An 18922-nucleotide genomic window follows, 5' to 3' on the forward strand; every position below is an offset into this window, starting at 1 on the left:
ACTAATCTTTTATATGACTCGGGAGTAACGAGTCTTCTCAGGGAGCGATTCGTTCATTTTCATGCAGTACCTTCTCTCGCCACATGGCAGCAGCTGCATGAGCTCAGTCAGCAGCAGACAGGAAACAGAAATGATTCGTTCACCACTCACTCAGCTGGATCCATTCTCAGGTCCCAGTTCTTTAGTCACGTGACAGACAGGCTGTCTGTGAGCAGCAAGCACTGCAGTTCGTTCGGTTCGTTCACGATTCGTTCATACGGATCATGACGGATTGCTCTTTCGTTCATTCGTCACGTGACAGCTGTGGCTCAGACAGCTACGGGGCTGGGGGGCTGTTGACTGAGAGCTGAACAAGGAAATGATTGATGTCTGATATCTACAGTTTATTTGTCATGTGACACCCGATATAGATTATTTATTCACGAAATCATAATTATAGTGGTCTTCAGTCCTTGTTGTGTTATTGTATAGCCTATATAATGAATGTGTTTGTAAATAAATACTTTCGAAAATTATATCAGCATATTTATTGTGTTATACTCTGCCACAAAATAATCAAACATAACAATGATAACAACAAACACAATAAAAATAACAATAATAGTAATAATAATAATGTCACTTTTTGGACACAATAAATGCACCATGTAAACATAGGCAACTCATCAACTATTATTTTTTGTTTTAATTGTATCATTAATTGTCAAAATTAGTTTTACATTCGCTGTCCTCTCCCCAGCTGTCATGTGATCGACTGCTCAGCCGAAAGGGTCTCTGTCTGCTCAGGCTGTGGAGCAGAGCAGTACTTGTTCTCGTTCATCCAACTCGTTCATTTGTCACGAGTCTGACTCGCGGGCTGACCGGGTCTTTCTCGTTCATCGTTCACAGCTCAGTACTTCGTTCTCGTTCGTCCAACTGGTTCCTTTGTCACATGACTCGCGGGCTGACCGGGTCTTTCTCGTTCATCGTTCATCGGTTCACAGCTCTGGCTCAGGCTGAGCTCTGCGCCAGCAGCATTACTTCTCTCTGATTGGTCTGTTTTCACTGTCACGTGACAGTTACCCAGACTGCCGTGCTGTTAAACAATGATAACAGAGAGGATACAGGACACAAGTTACATTATTGTGGTGTGTGTTAGCTTTCCTGGGTTTTCAAATGGCTTGAATAGCTTATGGCATTTTGTGTGTTATACTTTGTCACCTGAAGCAAACCATCTTGTCTACAGTATTTATAGTTGGAGAAAACACGTCGGCGGTATGAGTTCTGCATTGTGCAGGCTTCAGCGCCATCTGCTGTACAAATGAACGAAATGATTCGTTCGGGACTCGTTCAATTTAATGTTCGAGAGTTAAAGAATCGAATCAGAGGAAAGAACCGGTTTTCCCATCACTACACCGTATATGAAACTACAGAACATCTACTTTTTTTTTCTATTTTTTTCATTTTTTGATATGTCCTGTCTCTCAGTCTTTTTGGTCAAATATTAATAATTTGATTTAACTAAAAATAACAGAATATTATTTTATTACTGGGGATGGGGAAATATACATATTCATTGTTCAACGTGGAGAAAAAAATAAGCCCCCCTTTTCTGAATTTATCAATGATTTAAAACTGTTTTTGCAAATTGTGCTTGCATGGAAGTTGTTATTGTTTTATTTTAAAGTAAAAATAATCATTCATTTTTTAACTGTTATTAATTTCATATCATTACAAAACTGTATAACTACTGTACATATGGGGACCAATGCATCAACAAAACATTCATTTCTACAACATTTTTTGTTGTTGTTGTTGCCGACTTTATTATTCTTATTATTATTATTATTATTTTAAGCTGTTGAATGTTTTCTGTTGCACTTTTTGATCATGTAAAGCACATTGAATGTTTAAAGAGTAGATCACTCCTATAGCAGTAAGTTGTGTATAATTGACATAAAGGGGTCCTTGAAACATTTTCTGCCCTGTAAAGGGTCCCTGGATCCAAAAAGTTTGACGACCCATGTTATTGATAACACAACAGGTGAACACATGATCCATAATACACTTTATTTTAAACATACATTAACATTGCAGCATCTAGAAACTTTACACAAATGATCATAAAACACAGATTCAGAAAAATGTTTTACAATGGGATTTAGAGTACAAGGTTACCAACCACTCGTAGCATATTTTCCATAATGTTACAATGACTATAAGGATGGAGAACCTTCACAGATGTATCAAACTGGATCAATATATTTACTAGACTTTCACATTAAAAAGTAAATGCAGTGAAGATCTGAAAGTTTCACATGAGATATACAAGTCATGATGAGATGTTAGGAGAAGGCGTTAGATTTAGCACAGGGAGCTGATTTCACTTTTGCTACAACCCCACTTGCAGCAGGCATTGGACAATCCGATCACTACATCCCGTCCTTTCCTGTCTTCGCTGCGTAAAGCCTCCAGTAGCTCATCTGAAACTGCTGAGCGAGCAGATCGGCTGTATCCAGTCCCAACATCCAGAGTTTGGTCCATCCAGGTCTGGGGTTCAGCAGGTTCCTGATTGCTGCTAAGATGATGGATGGAATTTGTGTTCCATGGATTTAAGTTCTCTTCCCTGATGAGAGCTGAAGATAAAGAGTGAGTTTTTGTCAACAAGAGTTTTCTCAGACTTTAACAACACAGTCCTACCTGTATCTCCTGTGCTTCTCCTCCAGCGTGAACCACCGCAAGTGAAGATAACGGCTCGAATAAATTCTCTTCCGCACAATTTCACCCCATAAAAAGAGGAATGGACATCATCAGATTGTACCTTGTCTGCCAACGCCACGAACAAACACAAGGTTAAGATGATAGCTTTCTTCATTTTGTAATAAAAGTTGCAAAATTTATCAGAAAAGTTGGAAATCGATGGAGGCGTCTTTGAGGCTTGTGTCTTTTTCTAAACTCATCCACGTTTTATATAAGCAGCAGCATCTTGGAATACTTGCGCCCAATTTCCGTCACCGCCGGAGATAAGAACGGAGACCTTTGGGTGCAACGATGCTCAGTGAGAACATTGATCTTTTTGATTAAGTTGTGCATATTGCGCAAGATGATATCAACAAAACACTCAGAAATCCAATCACCTATGACCTTTTGTTACCTTTTCAGCCCTTGGCATTATTTGGGTTCTTCGGTTTGTCAACATTGCAATTGGCATCTTGATGCCAATTGTCCTGAATGAAGATCACCAATATTTTGCTCAGGGTGAAAAATTCTAAAGAAAAACATAGATAACATGTTTGTGGCTGTCATGCAAATGTGACTCATATCTTAATATCATATAGTATTACAGCATGAAAGAGACCTGCAACCTTTCAAATGGATATCCTTCCTTAAACCCAGGAGAATGCAGTCAGGAAAGCATCCTTCATCATTAAATATTAGTGATATATAGTTATTTATGTATATATAAACACATATCTATATAATATGAATACAATCTCAGTATATTACTTTAACATACTTACACTTTACTTAGCTCTTCAGCATTTAATATATAATATAAAAAGGAAATACATGAATTGCTCCGCAACATTTTCTACTTAATTAGTTCTTTACTCTGATTATAAATATTTTCAAGAGCACAATTCTATCTAGATGGGCAATAAGGACCAATATCTCGATATTTTTTCTCAAAAAGACAAATATGCAATATAAATCCAAATATTTTTTTAATTTAATGAAATTTGACCATAAAGACAATTCTGGGTAATTAATTTTTTTTCCAAACAGCTGCACAATTTGTGCCATTTTATGTATTTTTTGGCATTTTTTTCCTATAAGGGACAGCACGTGTGAGTGAGTTCTGTACTGTGGCTTGCTTTGTTGGTAGGTCTGAGTTTGGATGCACTCAGCAGTTAGTCTAACTGTGCATTTCATGCTGCTCTGAGAAGTTGCGAAAGCAGTAACTCCAAAAGCGAATATTTTAATACAAAATAAGATTTAAAATAAAAGTTTATAAAATCATTATTGGCAATATTGTAATTTTCTATATCGCCAAAATAAAAAAACTTGATATATCTTGAATCTCGATATATTGCCCGGGCCTACTATCTATCATATTTATTGATTTATAAAAGTGACAATTCATATCCATGTAAATATGTGAGATTGAAATTTTCATCTCTAGTCCCGAGCCAGGTTGATGTAAAACTGTAAGGATGTACAAATATTAAAAACATTAACGTAGTCACACAAATACTTATATAAAAGTACATATCTTGTTAAAAAGAATATAGCAATCATAGTTAAACCAACAATATTGACTACAGATTTGAAACTTAATCAATCAATCAAAAAAAATTTAATCAAAAAACAAATAATCCCATTTGGTGACGTTGCTCTCCAATGAAAGTGACTGACAGCAACTATCGACCAATCAACTACCGGACATGTTGCCTACGTAGCAACCACGTACACACATGTCCAATCAGATTTCAGCAGAGGGCGGGGCAATGACTACAGGGTAGCAACAGTTGCCCCGGTGAAGGCAAGGCGCCATAGTCACGGTAGTCCTGGCGACGAGAGCCAAGCAACAGGAGTCAACAACAATAACAACAACCTAAATCCAACGGAAACTAAACTTGAAGAATCCGAAGGACAGTTCTAGGATAAGAGGTGAAGAAGTAAAACGCGCTGCCATTGTATTTTTTTTTAGTATGTTTAGTGGTTAAATTCCGTGGGTCAGTTTACGCGGTCCGTGGACTTTAGCGCAAAAATCCTTCGGTGATGAAATGGGCCGCTTGTCTTTTTCCAAACGCAGCTGGTTGTTATGGCGATGTCAGAGCTTTAATAAGAGCACAAGATGGCGGCTGTGTTGTTGTGCCACTCTTACTTACTTTTTTAGTAGATTTGCCACCCTTTACAGGCCTTTCCTTACATAGTTTCGGTTAGTTTCAAAATTCAAAGTCGAGTTGTTTTACGTTAGAGTATATAATGTATTTGCTAGCAAACGAGTGGCAGAGTTTAGCGTCTACAGACAACGTTGGCCGTTAGCAGGGGGAAGCACCCACTTTTCCTGTTTAACTCATTTTCTACCAAAGCCGCCCGCTGTAGTTTAATAGCAACTCATAAGCAAACACACTCACGGTTAGCTACAGTGTGTGTTTAAACCATTTCCGTTTGAGTGTATAATAATTTAATGTCATTTAAGTGACTTTGAAAAAGTTTTTGACGTGTGGTGATCACCACGCACCAGCTGTTTCAAGTCTTCATATCAGATTAATCGTGGATTAAGTTGAATTTACTGACTAAATTACGCAACATGGAACTTCCTGTCTATTTAAAGGTTATGATATAAAATCAGGGAGGAGCCGTGTTTCACATTATTCCACCAGTGTCAAACTCATGGCCCGGGGACCAAATCCGGCCCTTTGGAGCATCCAATTCGGTCCGCAGGAGAAAGTAAAATTTAGAGAGAAAACATGAATTATTGTGTACATGAAACTCAACACTCCTGGCGCTTATATTGCATGATTGCAGTCGTTTTTAATGTTGCTGTATCAATATACCGACAATAACCCCAGTTCAGTTTAGGTCACGTGACTAAGACTAAACCTAACTCTAACCTTAAAAATTGTTGCGATATTGGTTTATGACCTAATCCTAACCCGAAGACGCTACATACGTGTACTTCGGTAACCGTTCCAATAGCACTGGGGGTTGTCTGTTCGGCAACCGTACACTTTCTTTAATGTTAAACTGTTGAAAAAAACTCAAAATGACAGAATATTTCCCTTAATTTAATATAAATTGGGCACAAAATCTAGGAAATTTAAAGTGAAGATCTGATATCTATCACGTATTACTAGAATATTGTCGGTTTATTACATATTTTGTGTTTTATGTATACGTAGATGTGCAAACTAGGGCACAATAATGTTGAAACTACTCGTTTTCCAGCATAAAATCTGTGGCCCACTAGAGCTCAAACTGCTCCGTATTTGGCCCCTGAACTAAAATGAGTTTGACACCCCTGTACTATTCTCTCACAATCACAAGGTTTCCACATTAAATTTACCAAACACTCGACAGGGTGTTGACGTGATGAGTTTGTATGCTTTCAATAAATATTAAATATACTGTAAAGTAGATCCGTGTGTGTGAAAAAGAGATTGCCAGAGTTTATTTAGTATTAACAGGTATGTTGTGCTTTTCATAGACAATCAAAGCGCTTTCCATTGCATTGAATTGCATTATTATTTCACTGAGTGCACACACAGTGGTGGTAAGCTACTATAAAAGTCAGTGATAGAAATATTAATATTTTGGGACAATAAAAGTGTTGCTATTGTACAGTGAGCAATAACTATTGCGCTAAGTAGACTTTATTCACTATTTTTTGTGGTAAAACACTTTATTGTTTTAAAAGGGGCATTTCGTATGAGTCAATGACGTTTAGGACTTTCACCCCATGATATATCATAAAATAATAGAAGTTTACATTAATACTATGATGGAAATACAAATAGAAATACTTAATGTAAATGTTAAACAGGACTACAAAACACTTAAAAAATAATACCAAATAGGGCAGAAAATAAATAAAAATATAATTAGAGCATATGTGTTAAACTAAATCATTGTGTAATCTACCATCTCATTCAGTTGTTATCTCAGCCCCTCAGTATATATACATTTAATAAAACTCCACAATATTTGCAGGATTTACACAATGGCAGTCATTTTTAACCTAAGAATTGTTGAAAAAATATTCAATTTATCCACAAATCGTGCAATTTTCCTGAAATTATTCCACAAAATGTCTCAAGATTAAATCAAAACAGGTAAAAAAATCAGTGACGTTCCTGCAGGGACTGATATTTGTCACTTTTTGCCAAATATTGTTGGTGCCTTACAAACTTTACACATCATTTATACGTGGAAGTGCAAACTAGGTGAGATAAAAATTCTTTGTATTTGGCCCCTAAATTATTATTGAGTTTGACACCCATGTTTAGAGTAATTTTAAATATCTTTTTGAAACATCAGTCGTGGTTGGACAGTCGCACAACATGATATTTTGACACTTTAAGTAACAATAAATTACAGATAAGTAATATTTTGTGAAAATTCAGAGAGATGCTATATGTATCTTTTTTTTTAAACAATGTTAACTTTTTTACTAAAAAAAATAGAAGTGAGATTGCATTTATATGATAAAACAACCATTATTTTCAAGAATCTTGATTTTATTCATCCATAAGTTCTTATGCAAATGGGACTTTGTTAGGAGTGATTGAAACATTGGTGCTCAGCATTCGTTTATGTTCATTTATGGACAATATTTTTTTCTTATTTTTGGCATTTTATGTAACTTAACGTATTGGATTGACAGCGATTCTGTCTTTATAAATAAATGCACAGTGTGGGGGTGTAGACATCATTTAACTGTTGCATCAGAATCTTTTTAGAGGTCTAAAACAAAAAATGGCTAATTTTATTCTGTGTTCAGTGTTCCATACTAAGACACACAGACTGCCTGCAAACATTGAAATTATTTGTAAAACTGGGAGTTTTAGTTTAGTTTCCTTTTCTGTGTAAATTTTTATTAACGAGAGCTCTCTGTTCTCATCCACAGAACCAGTGCCTCAAAGTATTTGTTGCCATGGCAACTTCCAGCTACACAGAGGACCTTCAGGCACAGCGAGCTAGCACAGTCACCATAGCAACACCAGCTACAACTACACCCACATCCGCAAATACTGCACATTTCCTGTCTGAAATCCCACCGACATCAGTGTTGGCTAGCCAATCAGGCGCTGCCCCTAAAACGGGACAGGATGCACTTTGTTCTAGGGCCCCGCCCACCCAAGCCCGGAGCCAAAAAGCAGTGGGTCTGACCAGTCCGACACAGCACTACGTTGGTCCCAATGTCCAACGTGCTGGCATCCAGAAGAGCAACGGTCAGAGCGGCTCCCAGCAGTATATCATAGTGGCATTGGCAGGTGAGGTAACGGAGGAATTATACATTCCAGCAAAACAGATGGACACAAACACTTTGGAGTGTGTAGGAAGCAGGAGAACAGAATATAGTGTAGCTGTGTAACTTTGGTCTGTCACTGTTAGCTGCACTCTGAGGAAAACTTGGCTGTTTGTTCATACTTTATAAGGACATTACTTCATGTCCTGTTCATAACTTTATGATTTAATGTAGAAAAAAGCAATTGTTCTATGTAATGTAACATCAGTAAACACTGTCAGAATTCCCTTAAACCATGTGGTCCGGACCCCAAATGGGGTCGCGAGACACTGACAGGGGATCACCCCATGCCTTCAAGAAACAAAGAATATTTTTTTTGAACAATTTGAGCCCATTGTTGTTTATTTTTACCATTTTTCTGCAACTACACTAAACTTGCCATATTTTAACCTATTTTCATCGCTTTGTCTTTGCTCCTTTTAATGCATTCTTGCTACATTACTCCCATTTCTGCCACTTCTCCATCAAATTTCAATGCCTTTTCTGAACATTTTTAACACTTTCAAGACATTTTCGGCACTGATAAACCCTTTCCACTACTTGTTTTACCTAATATCGCATATGTTGACCCATTATTATCACTTTTAACCTTATTTTTGCCAATTTAACCACCATTATGATTTGTCATCCCCAAATTTCTAGGTCTATCTTTTATATCTGCTCTATATGTCACATAGATTGTTCACGGTTGTTGTATATGTTACTTGTCTTTTTGATATGCTCTGTGTGTTTTATTCCATCAATGATGTTTGTTTTATGTTTACACCAACCTGCCAATGGGACAGGGGATGGAAATTAGCCCCCTGGCTACAATCCCATGTATTTGCATAACATTTCTTTTAAATACATATTGTCCCATTAAAAAAATAAAATAAATAAAAAACATATATATATATATATATATATATATATATGAATTGTGAATTGGTACTCTTTTTAAATTCATTGTTGAAATAATATAGTTTTTTTTCTCAATTCATTAAAGATGGATAAACCTAAATTATTTTTATTTTCTGTGCATTCAAACTAATGAAACACAAGAGGAGCAATCACAACAATGCTACCTGTCTGTATGTTTACTTTAGATCCATCTATTTGACCCTCCTGGATCAAGTAACACTTACTATGATCTCACTTGACAGGCATTATATAGTTGTCTCCTTATGTAAAGTGATACCTAGTGCATTGAATAACTGCATATTGGTATCATGCATTACCCATGAATTAGGAAGGAGGCCTGCAGTGATATAAAGATTAATCAGAGGAGAAATGGACAAACACTCACTCGCAAAATCACTCCTTTTGTCCACAGTTGAATAAGATGCATAGCAGTGAAATACTCTATTACAATCCAGATGTGCTTGTTGCTGTGATGCCTGTAATTGAAAGTGATGAAAGTTCTCCTCATGCACAGATGACTCTGTTCACTCCAGTGACAGTGTAACAGACTCCAGTCCGCCTGCCCCTGGAGCTCCGACTCGGGTGGTCACACCAGTGCAAACCACCGCTCAGGTAAGTCACAAACACACAAAACCATCAGCATTTCTTACGAGTGTGTTTTACGCTGCACTGTGGCTTCACTTCCCACTAGAGGTCAGTGTTAAAAACGGTGCCAGAGGCAGCCAAGAGGATTCAGACAGCAGGCCACATCAACAACCTCTCAGCTGTGCATAATATTAACCCCGAGGTAAATGTTCATGCCACAGATTTCCTCTGATCACGCCAGGAAGCTGAAGCCTGACACTGAAATCTGTCTTTAAATATCAGCAAAACAAGTGTCATCAGATGGTTGCGGTTGGAAACCACTTTGTCAGATGATCACCAAACAAAACTACAGCTGTTTACACTTCGTCTTGTGATCTAATTACCAGATAACAGAAAATAAAGCTTACATTTCTGACAAAATATATGTTAGTTCTGGCAGAAAACTACACACACGCAGTGATGATGTTAAGCAGAAAATTACAGAATGCTGATAAGCAAACATATGTTAAAAAAAGGGTCATTCCACTAGTAAAATAGGAAAGTATACAGTCTAAAACAGAAGTCAATTTTTGTGTGATATAATCTATATGGAGTTCTAATATTTAATTGTTTATTGTGCTACTCTGAATTTAAACAGCAAGGCTATTATTTAATGTAACTACTTAGGGCTGACAACTTATTTCCAGTTATCTTCCTGTATATAAAAAAATACTGTATATTTCCATATATTAGAGGTGTGCTGATCCCATATTGATATCGGAAATTGGTCAAATATCATAAAAAAAAACCGGATCAGATTATATCGGCCTGCATCTAAAATCTCCGATACAAGCTATCCATTCCAGATTCCAGTTTCCAGCACTTCCATCCAGCGACAGACAGAACTAAATACTGACAGTTATTATGCACTTTTTACTGTTTTTGGGGTTACTTTTCAGGGTCTTGCAATTTATTATTATTCTTTTTTTGTTTTTATTCATTTGAATATTCTTAGTTTAAAGGTTAACATTTTTGCAACCCATTAGTTAATGACAAATGCGTAAGTTTTTCTCATATCTTCTGTTCACTTGATGAAGACTTTTCTAACATTCCATCCTACAGAATAAGGAACAGTTTGTGCTTGTATTGTATGGTATTGATATCAGTATTGTCTAATACTGAAGACGTGAAAAAGTTGGATCGGGACAACCCTCCCATATATTTAAAAAGTTCATTCAAATATCCATCCATCCGTTTTCTGACCCGTTTGCTCCTTTTTTCAGGGTCGCACGGTCCATTTGAACAACAATCTCAAATTCATTAACCAGTGATGATCTCTTTCATCCTTTGGTTGTGTAGGTGGAGCATGTTTACCCTGCTCAGGTGCAGTACGTGGATGGAGCAGGAGATGCGTCTTTCACCACCTCCTCCATGTAAGCAGAGGGACCTGCGTAGTTTGGCAAATTCAAACAATCGACATTCAGTATTTCAGCTTTGTGTGTGTGTAATTGTGTTTGTTTTTTCTCTGGCAGCCGATCGACGAACTACACTTTCTCTGAGTCGCCGCTGTACTCCCAGACTCCGCCCACCTCATCCTCCTCCTTCTACGAGGCCACGCCCAGCTCCAGCGACTCAGATATCGCTGCAGCAGTGACATCACTGCCTGTTACTCTGGCAACCACAGGATCCAACAGTTCTGTATCCAGTGCGGGTGGGGGAGGGGGGTACATCATGGCGGGGGGTTACATCTTAGGAGGAGGAGCCCTTGGAGGACAAAGTTATTCCAGCCCCAACTCTCGAGCTCCACCTGCTACGGTCAGTTTACAATTTCAAAAATTCATCACAAGTTTAAATCAGTGACGAAATGTTTCACAGTTAAAATTTTTGATGTGTTTTCTCTGCCAGGTGCAGTGGCTTTGTGACAACTACGAAGGAGCCGAGGGCGTGAGTTTGCCCCGCTGCACCCTCTACTACCACTACCTGCTGCACTGCCAGGAACAGAAACTGGAGCCTGTGAATGCAGCATCCTTTGGCAAACTCATCCGCTCTGTGTTCGTGGGGCTTCGTACCCGTCGATTAGGAACCAGGTAGACTCTTGTTAGTCCCTGTTAAACTGCTCTTTCAGGACACTTTTCAAAGGGTTACTTTGTGTTTTTCAGAGGGAACTCTAAGTACCACTACTACGGTTTAAGGATCAAATCCGGCTCCCCTCTACTCCGACTGATGGATGAACAGCAACATATGGCAATGAGGCAGCAGCCTCTCTCACAGAAAAGCAGGTATGGGTGTAAATCTACTGCAGTTGCTGGAACACAATGGTCCTCAACCTGCAGGCCCTGAACTGATCCTGGGCCCGCACTCATTTGAAAAACATAATAATTTAATGTCATATAACAATAACAATATAACCGTACTGTGAAATGATATATAATTAAAAAAGGAATAATAATAATAATCTGTAAACACAAGAAAATATCTTATTCAGAATTTTCACTTCAAATCCTACTGGGATTTTCAGTGATAAACCAATCTTTTTTTAGAAACAGATCTACCAAACGTTTGTTGATTGAACATATAGCAGTAATACAACATATTCATCACCCTGAAACTGTGAAATACAACTCGCTACAACTTTAATGAGAAGAGTGAGGTTGAGAGAATGCACAGAACTCTGCAGTATTTAACTAAATTTTATATTTGCTCTTTTTTAATGAGATTGTTTCTATCTGAGGCTGCATGAGGTGGCTCTGCAGGTGTATTTGTGGCAATGCAAATGTAACTGCTGGTTGATTTATTTTCTAGTTTCCAATGTTGTCGCGTTGTTTTTAATTTTTATTCATGTACCCCCTATGACGATTTACGTACCCCACTTTGTAGGTCATACACCATCACAATCCAGGCCACAGATTTTTGTTTTTGTTTGTATGAACCGTCTTATCTGTGAATCTTTCCTTGACTGATGCTTACATTTCCCAGCAGGATAAAGCCTGTTCAGAAGACGCAGGCGATGGCCAATGGGACGGCAGCAGGTTCAGGTCTAACACAAGGAGGTGGACTCTGTGATATCTCAGCTCAGGTGCAGCAGTATCAGCAGTTCCTAGGTGAGCACAAATATCACCTTCTGTCACTGGTACATCAAAATCTTGCGTCAGCCGTGTGTAAGAAATGTATGTTGTTGATGTTTTCTTGTATAGAAGCTTCAAAGTCACTTCCAGAGTTTGTGAGTATTGACCTTCAGAATCGACCTCTTCCTGAAGGCATCCTGTCAGAACACCTCACAGCATTTCAGACTCTGTACAGAGAACACTGTGAGGTAAGCAACTCTCATGACCAATATACGCAGCTTTGTGATGAGTTAGATTTTAGAAGTAGGGAGAGATCATCATCATGTAGGGCAGACCTGGTAGGACTCTAAATACTTAGTTGGATCTGGATTTTCAGGGCCTTATTTGCAGTTTCTGTGTCAAATTCCATCGATTTGACACTTCTTACGAGACTTCCTATTTTTTGTTGCTGTTTGGGACCAAACACAGGCTGTCCTGGATGTCATGGTCAATCTTCAGTTCCCACTTGTGGAGACATTGTGGAAATCTTTCTGGAGGTTTAGTCAAAGCACCGACAACGAGTCACTGAACCTGTAAGCTTTTGTAAATAAAACATTCTGCTGTCCCTGAAAGTAAAATGCAGTTTGTTCTTCATCGCTGCTTTCTTACATTTCTCTTAAAGACACAATGAGTCTGAGAAACGCCTTCCTAAGTCCTGCCTGGTTCTGCTGTGTAAGTTTGAGCCGGTGCTGGAGTGGACTAAAGCGTGTGACAACCTGCTCTATCAGACTCTAGTGGAAATCCTCATCTCTGATGTGCTCAGACCAATCCCCAGTAAGTAAGAGACAGTTGTGTGTACATGTGTACTGGTCTGTGATTGAATAGGTTTTATGTATCTAAAAGCAATTCTTGTTTTGTTTAGTGTATTAACTTAAAGATAAACCAGATTCTTTAAAAAAAAAAAGTGCATCACATAGTATTTATATTTAAGTTGTATTTGTGTCAATTAATAAGTAGAACAAGATCAAAGAGATTGTAACCATGTGTTGAGGTTTCATTTATTCAGACGAGTGTTTTTCTGGAAATTTGCTTTGATCTGATCTTTACTTTCTTTGATCGTCTGCTGATCGCTTTGATGTGTTCCGGAAGTCAAGGACACATCAAAGTGATTAGCAGATGCTTCTGAAGAAGATGGCAGTTGACATTCAAAACATGTCAGGAGTTCAAAGCAAATTTCCTGAAAAACTGTTTTTTGAATGAATGAAATCATAACATATTATTCAAAAAGAAAAGTAAAATAACTTCCTGGATTTTTGGACACTATCTGAAATGTATTGATATCGGTGATGATTTGTTTGTTTTGTAATAAATTAAATATTAAAAGTTAATTTATTATACATTTGGCTCAGAAAAACTAGTCTGAACTACGCGCACACGCCCACACACACGCCCACACGCCCACACACGCCCACACACACACACACACACACACACACACACACACACACACACACACACACACACACACACACACACACACACACACACACACACACACACACACACACACACACACACACACACACACACACACACACACACACACACACACACACACACACACACGGCAAATTATGAAGCCTGGAAAAACTTTGAGTTAAAATACACTCCATGTTTCCTCCTCAGGTGCTTTAACTCAGGCCATCCGTAACTTTGCAAAGAGTCTGGAAAACTGGTTAACCAATGCCCTGATGAACATTCCAGAGGAGATGGTTCGCGTAAAGGTAACACATCTACTTAACCACATACAAACATTTGAGCTCCACTTCTGCTCCTTAAACCGCAACGATCACTTTCAAATTGAAAACATGATATACTTATTTAGAATAAAAGCCCAACATATACACAAAAATGATCCATATTGAGTAGATCACACAACACGCACAAAAACAAACACACTTTGAAAGCAGACAATGACATCTAACCATAAAATGTTGCAAAAAGTAGAGTTTACAATCTGCTTTTAAAGGTGTTTAATGTAGGAGCCCCTCTCAGATCTGCAGACAGGGTATTCCCTTTACTAGGGACCTAAAAACTAAAAGTAGCCTCTAGAACATATTTAAGGTCACTACGTGTACACCTCCAAGTGTTTTCATTCTGCGTCTTGTAGATACTGATGTTTAATGCTTCTCTGTTTTCTACAGATAATGTCTAGATCAGGGATGACAACTTGCAACATTGTTTAAAGAGAAGAAAGTCAAAATCTAAAATCATTAAATGCAACTGATAACAAAACTTCCATTTTTAGCGCTTTAAAGGAATGTCAACGTTTAATCTTTTATAGAATAAATGATATCTGATGATTGTCTCTTTTCAAATACTGTTGCTTTTTTATATGTAAATGGAGGTGTTGTTTTATTATGTAGTCACATGTTTTTTTTAGGGTAACAATTGTACATTCTGTCCAGGGACTGTAGATTAAATAAACCAATAAATGAAATGAAAAAAGTTAATCTATTTTTCCAAATGTATAGTTTAAAATGTACAGACCACAGAGAATCTACAAATGTGAACAACGGTGTCATCGTCCACATATTTGTAATTAAAAATTATTGAAACAAGATTTAAGATTGAAACAGGTTTAAGTCGTAAACTTTGATAAATCAGTCAGATTAACCAGACTATTTTACTTGTCAATAATTGAGCTTTAAAAACTAAAATGCTTTCTCTCACTTTTACAACAAGTACCATTGTGCATCGTGTTGCATTCAATGTCTGTTGTTTTTGGTCATTAATGTTTTGTTTTTTTTCCTCAGCTTTGTTTAATGAATGAACGTAGCTCACCCAAAGCCTGCTGTTCTTCCTCAGGTGGTGTGTGTCTGCTCCTTCTCTCAGACGTTGCGTCGTTACACCAGTCTGAACCACCTGGCTCAGGCTGCACGCGCCGTCCTGCAGAACTCGGCCCAGATCAACCAGATGCTCTCCGACCTCAATCGAGTAGATTTCACCAACGTTCAGGTTGGTCCGATGCCTCTCAGGCCTGCTCCAGAGCTTTGGGAGTTGATCCCCTGCCCTATGTGGTGTACCTCTGCAGGAACAGGCTTCCTGGGTGTGTCAATGTGAGGATCGCATGGTCCAAAGGCTGGAGCAGGACTTTAAGATCACTCTGCAGCAGCAGAAATCTCTGGAACAGTGGGCCACCTGGCTGGACGGGGTCGTCTCCCAGGTTTTAAAGCCCTATGAGCAAAACCCCGGCATCCTGCCTAAAGCTGCCAAGATCTTCCTGCTGAACTGGTCCTTTTACAGGTGAGCAGAGAGTCTGTTTAAACTGGTATCAGTGTTCAATCACTGTTAAGACTGATGAACTCCTTCACTTTGTTGCATTAATTTGGTAATTGTTTAACGGGACTTATTTGGTTAAAAGGAAACATTGCATCATAATAAGTACTGTAGAACAGAGCCTTTTCCATCCCATTTACTACCTTATCGTCTTTCTCAAATCATAGATCATAGTTATCTACTTCATATTTGCTTTTTGGGTGCTAGCATTAGGGCTTGTTAGAGCCCGATATATAACAACAAACCAAAATGTAACGGATCCAAATTGTTATTGAAAAAAATGTAATGTTTTGTTCTGCCGTCAGCTCTATGGTTATCAGAGACCTGACTCTGCGCAGCGCTGCAAGTTTTGGTTCCTTTCACCTGATCCGCCTGCTGTACGACGAGTACATGTATTACCTGATCGAGCACAGAGTGGCTCAGGCTAAAGGAGAGACGCCCATCGCCATCATGGGAGAGGTGCTGTATGAGCTAAATGATTTAGACAACGCAAGAGCTTCAGGGATTCCTGTTTGATTTGGTACAAAGTGAAGTTAAACATTGAGTGAAATTTAATTTATCATTTTCCCAAATAACTAAAAAAGTGTGATAAATGTTGGACTGTGCAATTTGATAAATACCTATAGAGAGAGTTTGGGAACAATTGTTCATTTTTGTGACTTATATCAGACATGAGCAACTGGTAGCACAAAATAACTCAAAAAACATACAAAACAGAAGAAATACACAAAATTACTCAAAGAAAAAAAAAATTACAGAAAAGTGAACAGACACAAAAAATTACTTCACAATACAACATAAATATATATATACAGTATATATAGACATACAACAACTGACTCCTATATCACATTAAAAACTAAAACACACAAAGTACAATAAAAAAAAATACACAGAACAAGAACAAAAACACACTAAGCCTTTGTTCTTACCTGTATTAATACTCATTCCTGATTCAAATTTATCATACATGTTGATAATTTGGGCCTCCCCAAATTATAAAAGCTGCCCATCTCTGACTAACAGGTGTAAAGAGTGCTGATATCTCCTACTCAAGTAGAAGTACTGTAACTTGATTGAACAAGTAAAAGTAAGTCATACATAAAGTACTCAATTAAATAGTACCTAAAGTAAAAGTTACTAGTTACTTTCAGCCCCCACGTTTATTTTTGGTAAAAAATCTCAGGTATAAACTTTAAAAGAAAAAGACAAAATCTTGCACAATTAGAAAAAAATGCATGTATGTTCTACAAAGGCATCTGTATAAAATAAAAGGTACAGTAGCTAAATTTATTAACTCTGAAACTGAGAAAATCACCAGCATTCAATGGTGTTTTGGCGCCGTGCATTACGTTTAATCTGATTGGTCGGCTATGATGTGATGCATTTGATTGTTGTCTGGTCATTTAATTTTTTGTAGTTTCATATAATGTCTGTTGATCATTTTAAAACCAAAAATAATAATTTACTCATTATCGAATGGTTGGAGAAATGTAATGAATCGCTGTACTTCTTTTAAAAGAGATTGAGGATTAAGATGTTCTAAGATGATCTTTGTGCTGCAGTTTGCCAGCACAGTCAAAAGAAGGATCTCTCCTGACCTGGAAAAAGGTAAAAATCCAGCTCTGCTTTAAACAGGAAGCAGTTCAGATCCATGTGCTCCTAATGTCTCATCATCACTGCTTGTTTTTTTCCAATCAGAAGAGGAGGAGGATGAAGATGACGAGGAGAGCGAGGATGACGTGGGGGATCTTGTGATGCCGTCCAGTTCTCTAAACGCGGTCGATGAAAAGGATGTGATGGAGCCGCTCGCCAAACAGCCCAGGACCAGTTTAAACCTGAGCGGGAGCCACAACGCACAATCCTAACACACCTTTATTCAGTTAGCCTCAAGTCACCACGTGTGTGCCTCTGGTTTGAAACGTGTTCTTTACCGTTTTCTCCTTATTTTTGCCTCCAGTTTGATGATTTCAGCCTGTCCTCTGTGCCTTCCCTGTACTTTATCTCTGTATTTACGCTCTTGGATCTCTTACCGTGCCTTAATAACCACTGACTGCGATGAAGAGATGAGCCGCCATTGTTTTGAACTCACTGCTTTATTTTGTGACTATGCATGAGAGCTGAGCTTTAATGAACGGCGTCTGCTTTACTTCATTTTTTGGCATCGTGCGGCTGTTGAGGGGCTGCTTGTGTGGATGCCATTGTTTTGTTTTTGTGATTTTTGCCAATCAGCTGATACTCTGTGCCTTTTGAGAGATTTCTAGCCTAAATAAAACGGTGTTGCATATGATTATATTTTTGTGAATATATTCTGTACTGGTGGAAAAAAGTAATGGTTCAGTAAAGAACACTTGGAGTCAATAACTTTTTCTAATTGTATGATTCTCTATACAATGCTGGTGGAAATTTCTTTTGTTTTTTTGGCATTCTCATCCATTTTTCCTGTTGTGGTCCAGCCAGTGCACCACAGCGTAACACCAAGGGCTGAGCGATATGGACCAAAACTCTTATCGATATATTTTCTCAAATCGTCGATATATGATATAAATCAATATTTTTAACTCTAAGTCTGACCAGAAAGAAATTTGCTGATGAAAAATGTCTCACAGGCACATTTATTAATTAACAGCTGCACAATCTGTGCCTTTTTCTCCTCTAAGGGACAGCACGTGTGAGTGAGTTCTGTAGAGGGGCTTGTTTAGGGAATAGAAGGTTTTAGGTTTAGAACGCATTTAGAAATCCACTTAAAGCTGATATCCAGAGTTTATGACAAATCTATGAAATGTGAAAAAAATACCTAACTGGTCTTTTACTATGGTCTACTGCCAGTGGGCATTCATATACATGAATGTATATAAGCCCCTCCTTCGTCCTATAGATCCCTATACAAATAGAAATGATCGCCGAGTGCGCCCAGCCAATAGGCTTCCACTTCCTGTTTTTGAGACTGTCAATCAAAGTGAGCAAACAGGTAAATATGATTTTGGCTCTTACCTGACCCGTAGACCTATTACTAGACATTTCAGGCCACGCCATTTTATTTCCAAGCGACCCTACATGG

General features: G+C 38.1%; 2 protein-coding genes and 1 long non-coding RNA gene across 6 annotated transcripts; 1 reads left to right on the forward strand and 2 right to left on the reverse strand.

Moving 5' to 3' along the window:
* Positions 1-682: 682 nt before the first annotated feature.
* LOC114472222 (uncharacterized) lies at positions 683-1385 on the reverse strand. The gene is made up of 2 exons (XR_003675074.1): positions 1201-1385; positions 683-1075 (listed from the first exon to the last, which is right to left on the reverse strand). It is a non-coding gene; the product is annotated as an uncharacterized LOC114472222 (long non-coding RNA).
* A 946-nt stretch (positions 1386-2331) lies between these two features.
* rln3b (relaxin 3b) lies at positions 2332-2949 on the reverse strand. The gene is made up of 2 exons (XM_028461327.1): positions 2680-2949; positions 2332-2615 (listed from the first exon to the last, which is right to left on the reverse strand). Exons 1-2 carry the CDS (start codon positions 2852-2854, stop codon positions 2344-2346), a joined length of 447 nt encoding a protein of 148 aa, XP_028317128.1. The 5' UTR covers positions 2855-2949; the 3' UTR covers positions 2332-2343.
* Positions 2950-4453: 1504 nt separating this feature from the next.
* On the forward strand, positions 4454-18151 carry LOC114471954 (MHC class II regulatory factor RFX1-like). 4 transcript variants are annotated; one of them, XR_003675061.1, is made up of 18 exons: positions 4454-4650; positions 7613-7979; positions 9429-9526; positions 9606-9701; positions 10838-10911; positions 11011-11293; positions 11384-11565; positions 11638-11757; positions 12455-12579; positions 12673-12791; positions 13012-13115; positions 13205-13356; positions 14209-14306; positions 15391-15540; positions 15617-15828; positions 16167-16381; positions 17427-17472; positions 17563-17636. XR_003675061.1 is itself a non-coding variant. In XM_028460990.1 (18 exons), exons 2-18 carry the CDS (start codon positions 7640-7642, stop codon positions 17727-17729), a joined length of 2520 nt encoding a protein of 839 aa, XP_028316791.1. In that variant the 5' UTR covers positions 4454-4650; positions 7613-7639; the 3' UTR covers positions 17730-18151. The 4 variants fall into 4 exon arrangements, 3 of the variants coding, with proteins under 3 accessions (XP_028316791.1, XP_028316876.1, XP_028316960.1); XM_028460990.1 differs by having other exon boundaries at positions 16167-16320; positions 17563-18151; XM_028461075.1 differs by having other exon boundaries at positions 12458-12579; positions 16167-16320; positions 17563-18151.
* Positions 18152-18922: the final 771 nt, after the last annotated feature.

Source organism: Gouania willdenowi, chromosome 1 (genome assembly GCF_900634775.1).
Source record: "Gouania willdenowi chromosome 1, fGouWil2.1, whole genome shotgun sequence".
Lineage (NCBI taxonomy): Eukaryota > Metazoa > Chordata > Actinopteri > Blenniiformes > Gobiesocidae > Gouania > Gouania willdenowi.

Bases quoted from the DNA above. Each gene is read 5' to 3' on its own strand.
- rln3b (XM_028461327.1), bottom strand. From the start codon at position 2,854: ATGAAGAAAGCTATCATCTTAACCTTGTGTTTGTTCGTGGCGTTGGCA. The intron at 2,616-2,679 runs GTAGGACTGTGT...CTTTATCTTCAG, and splicing joins GAGAAGCACAGGAGATACAG to CTCTCATCAGGGAAGAGAAC.
- LOC114471954 (XM_028460990.1), top strand. From the start codon at position 7,640: ATGGCAACTTCCAGCTACACAGAGGACCTTCAGGCACAGCGAGCTAGC. The intron at 11,758-12,454 runs GTATGGGTGTAA...TACATTTCCCAG, and splicing joins CCTCTCTCACAGAAAAGCAG to CAGGATAAAGCCTGTTCAGA. The intron at 13,116-13,204 runs GTAAGCTTTTGT...TTTCTCTTAAAG, and splicing joins GACAACGAGTCACTGAACCT to ACACAATGAGTCTGAGAAAC.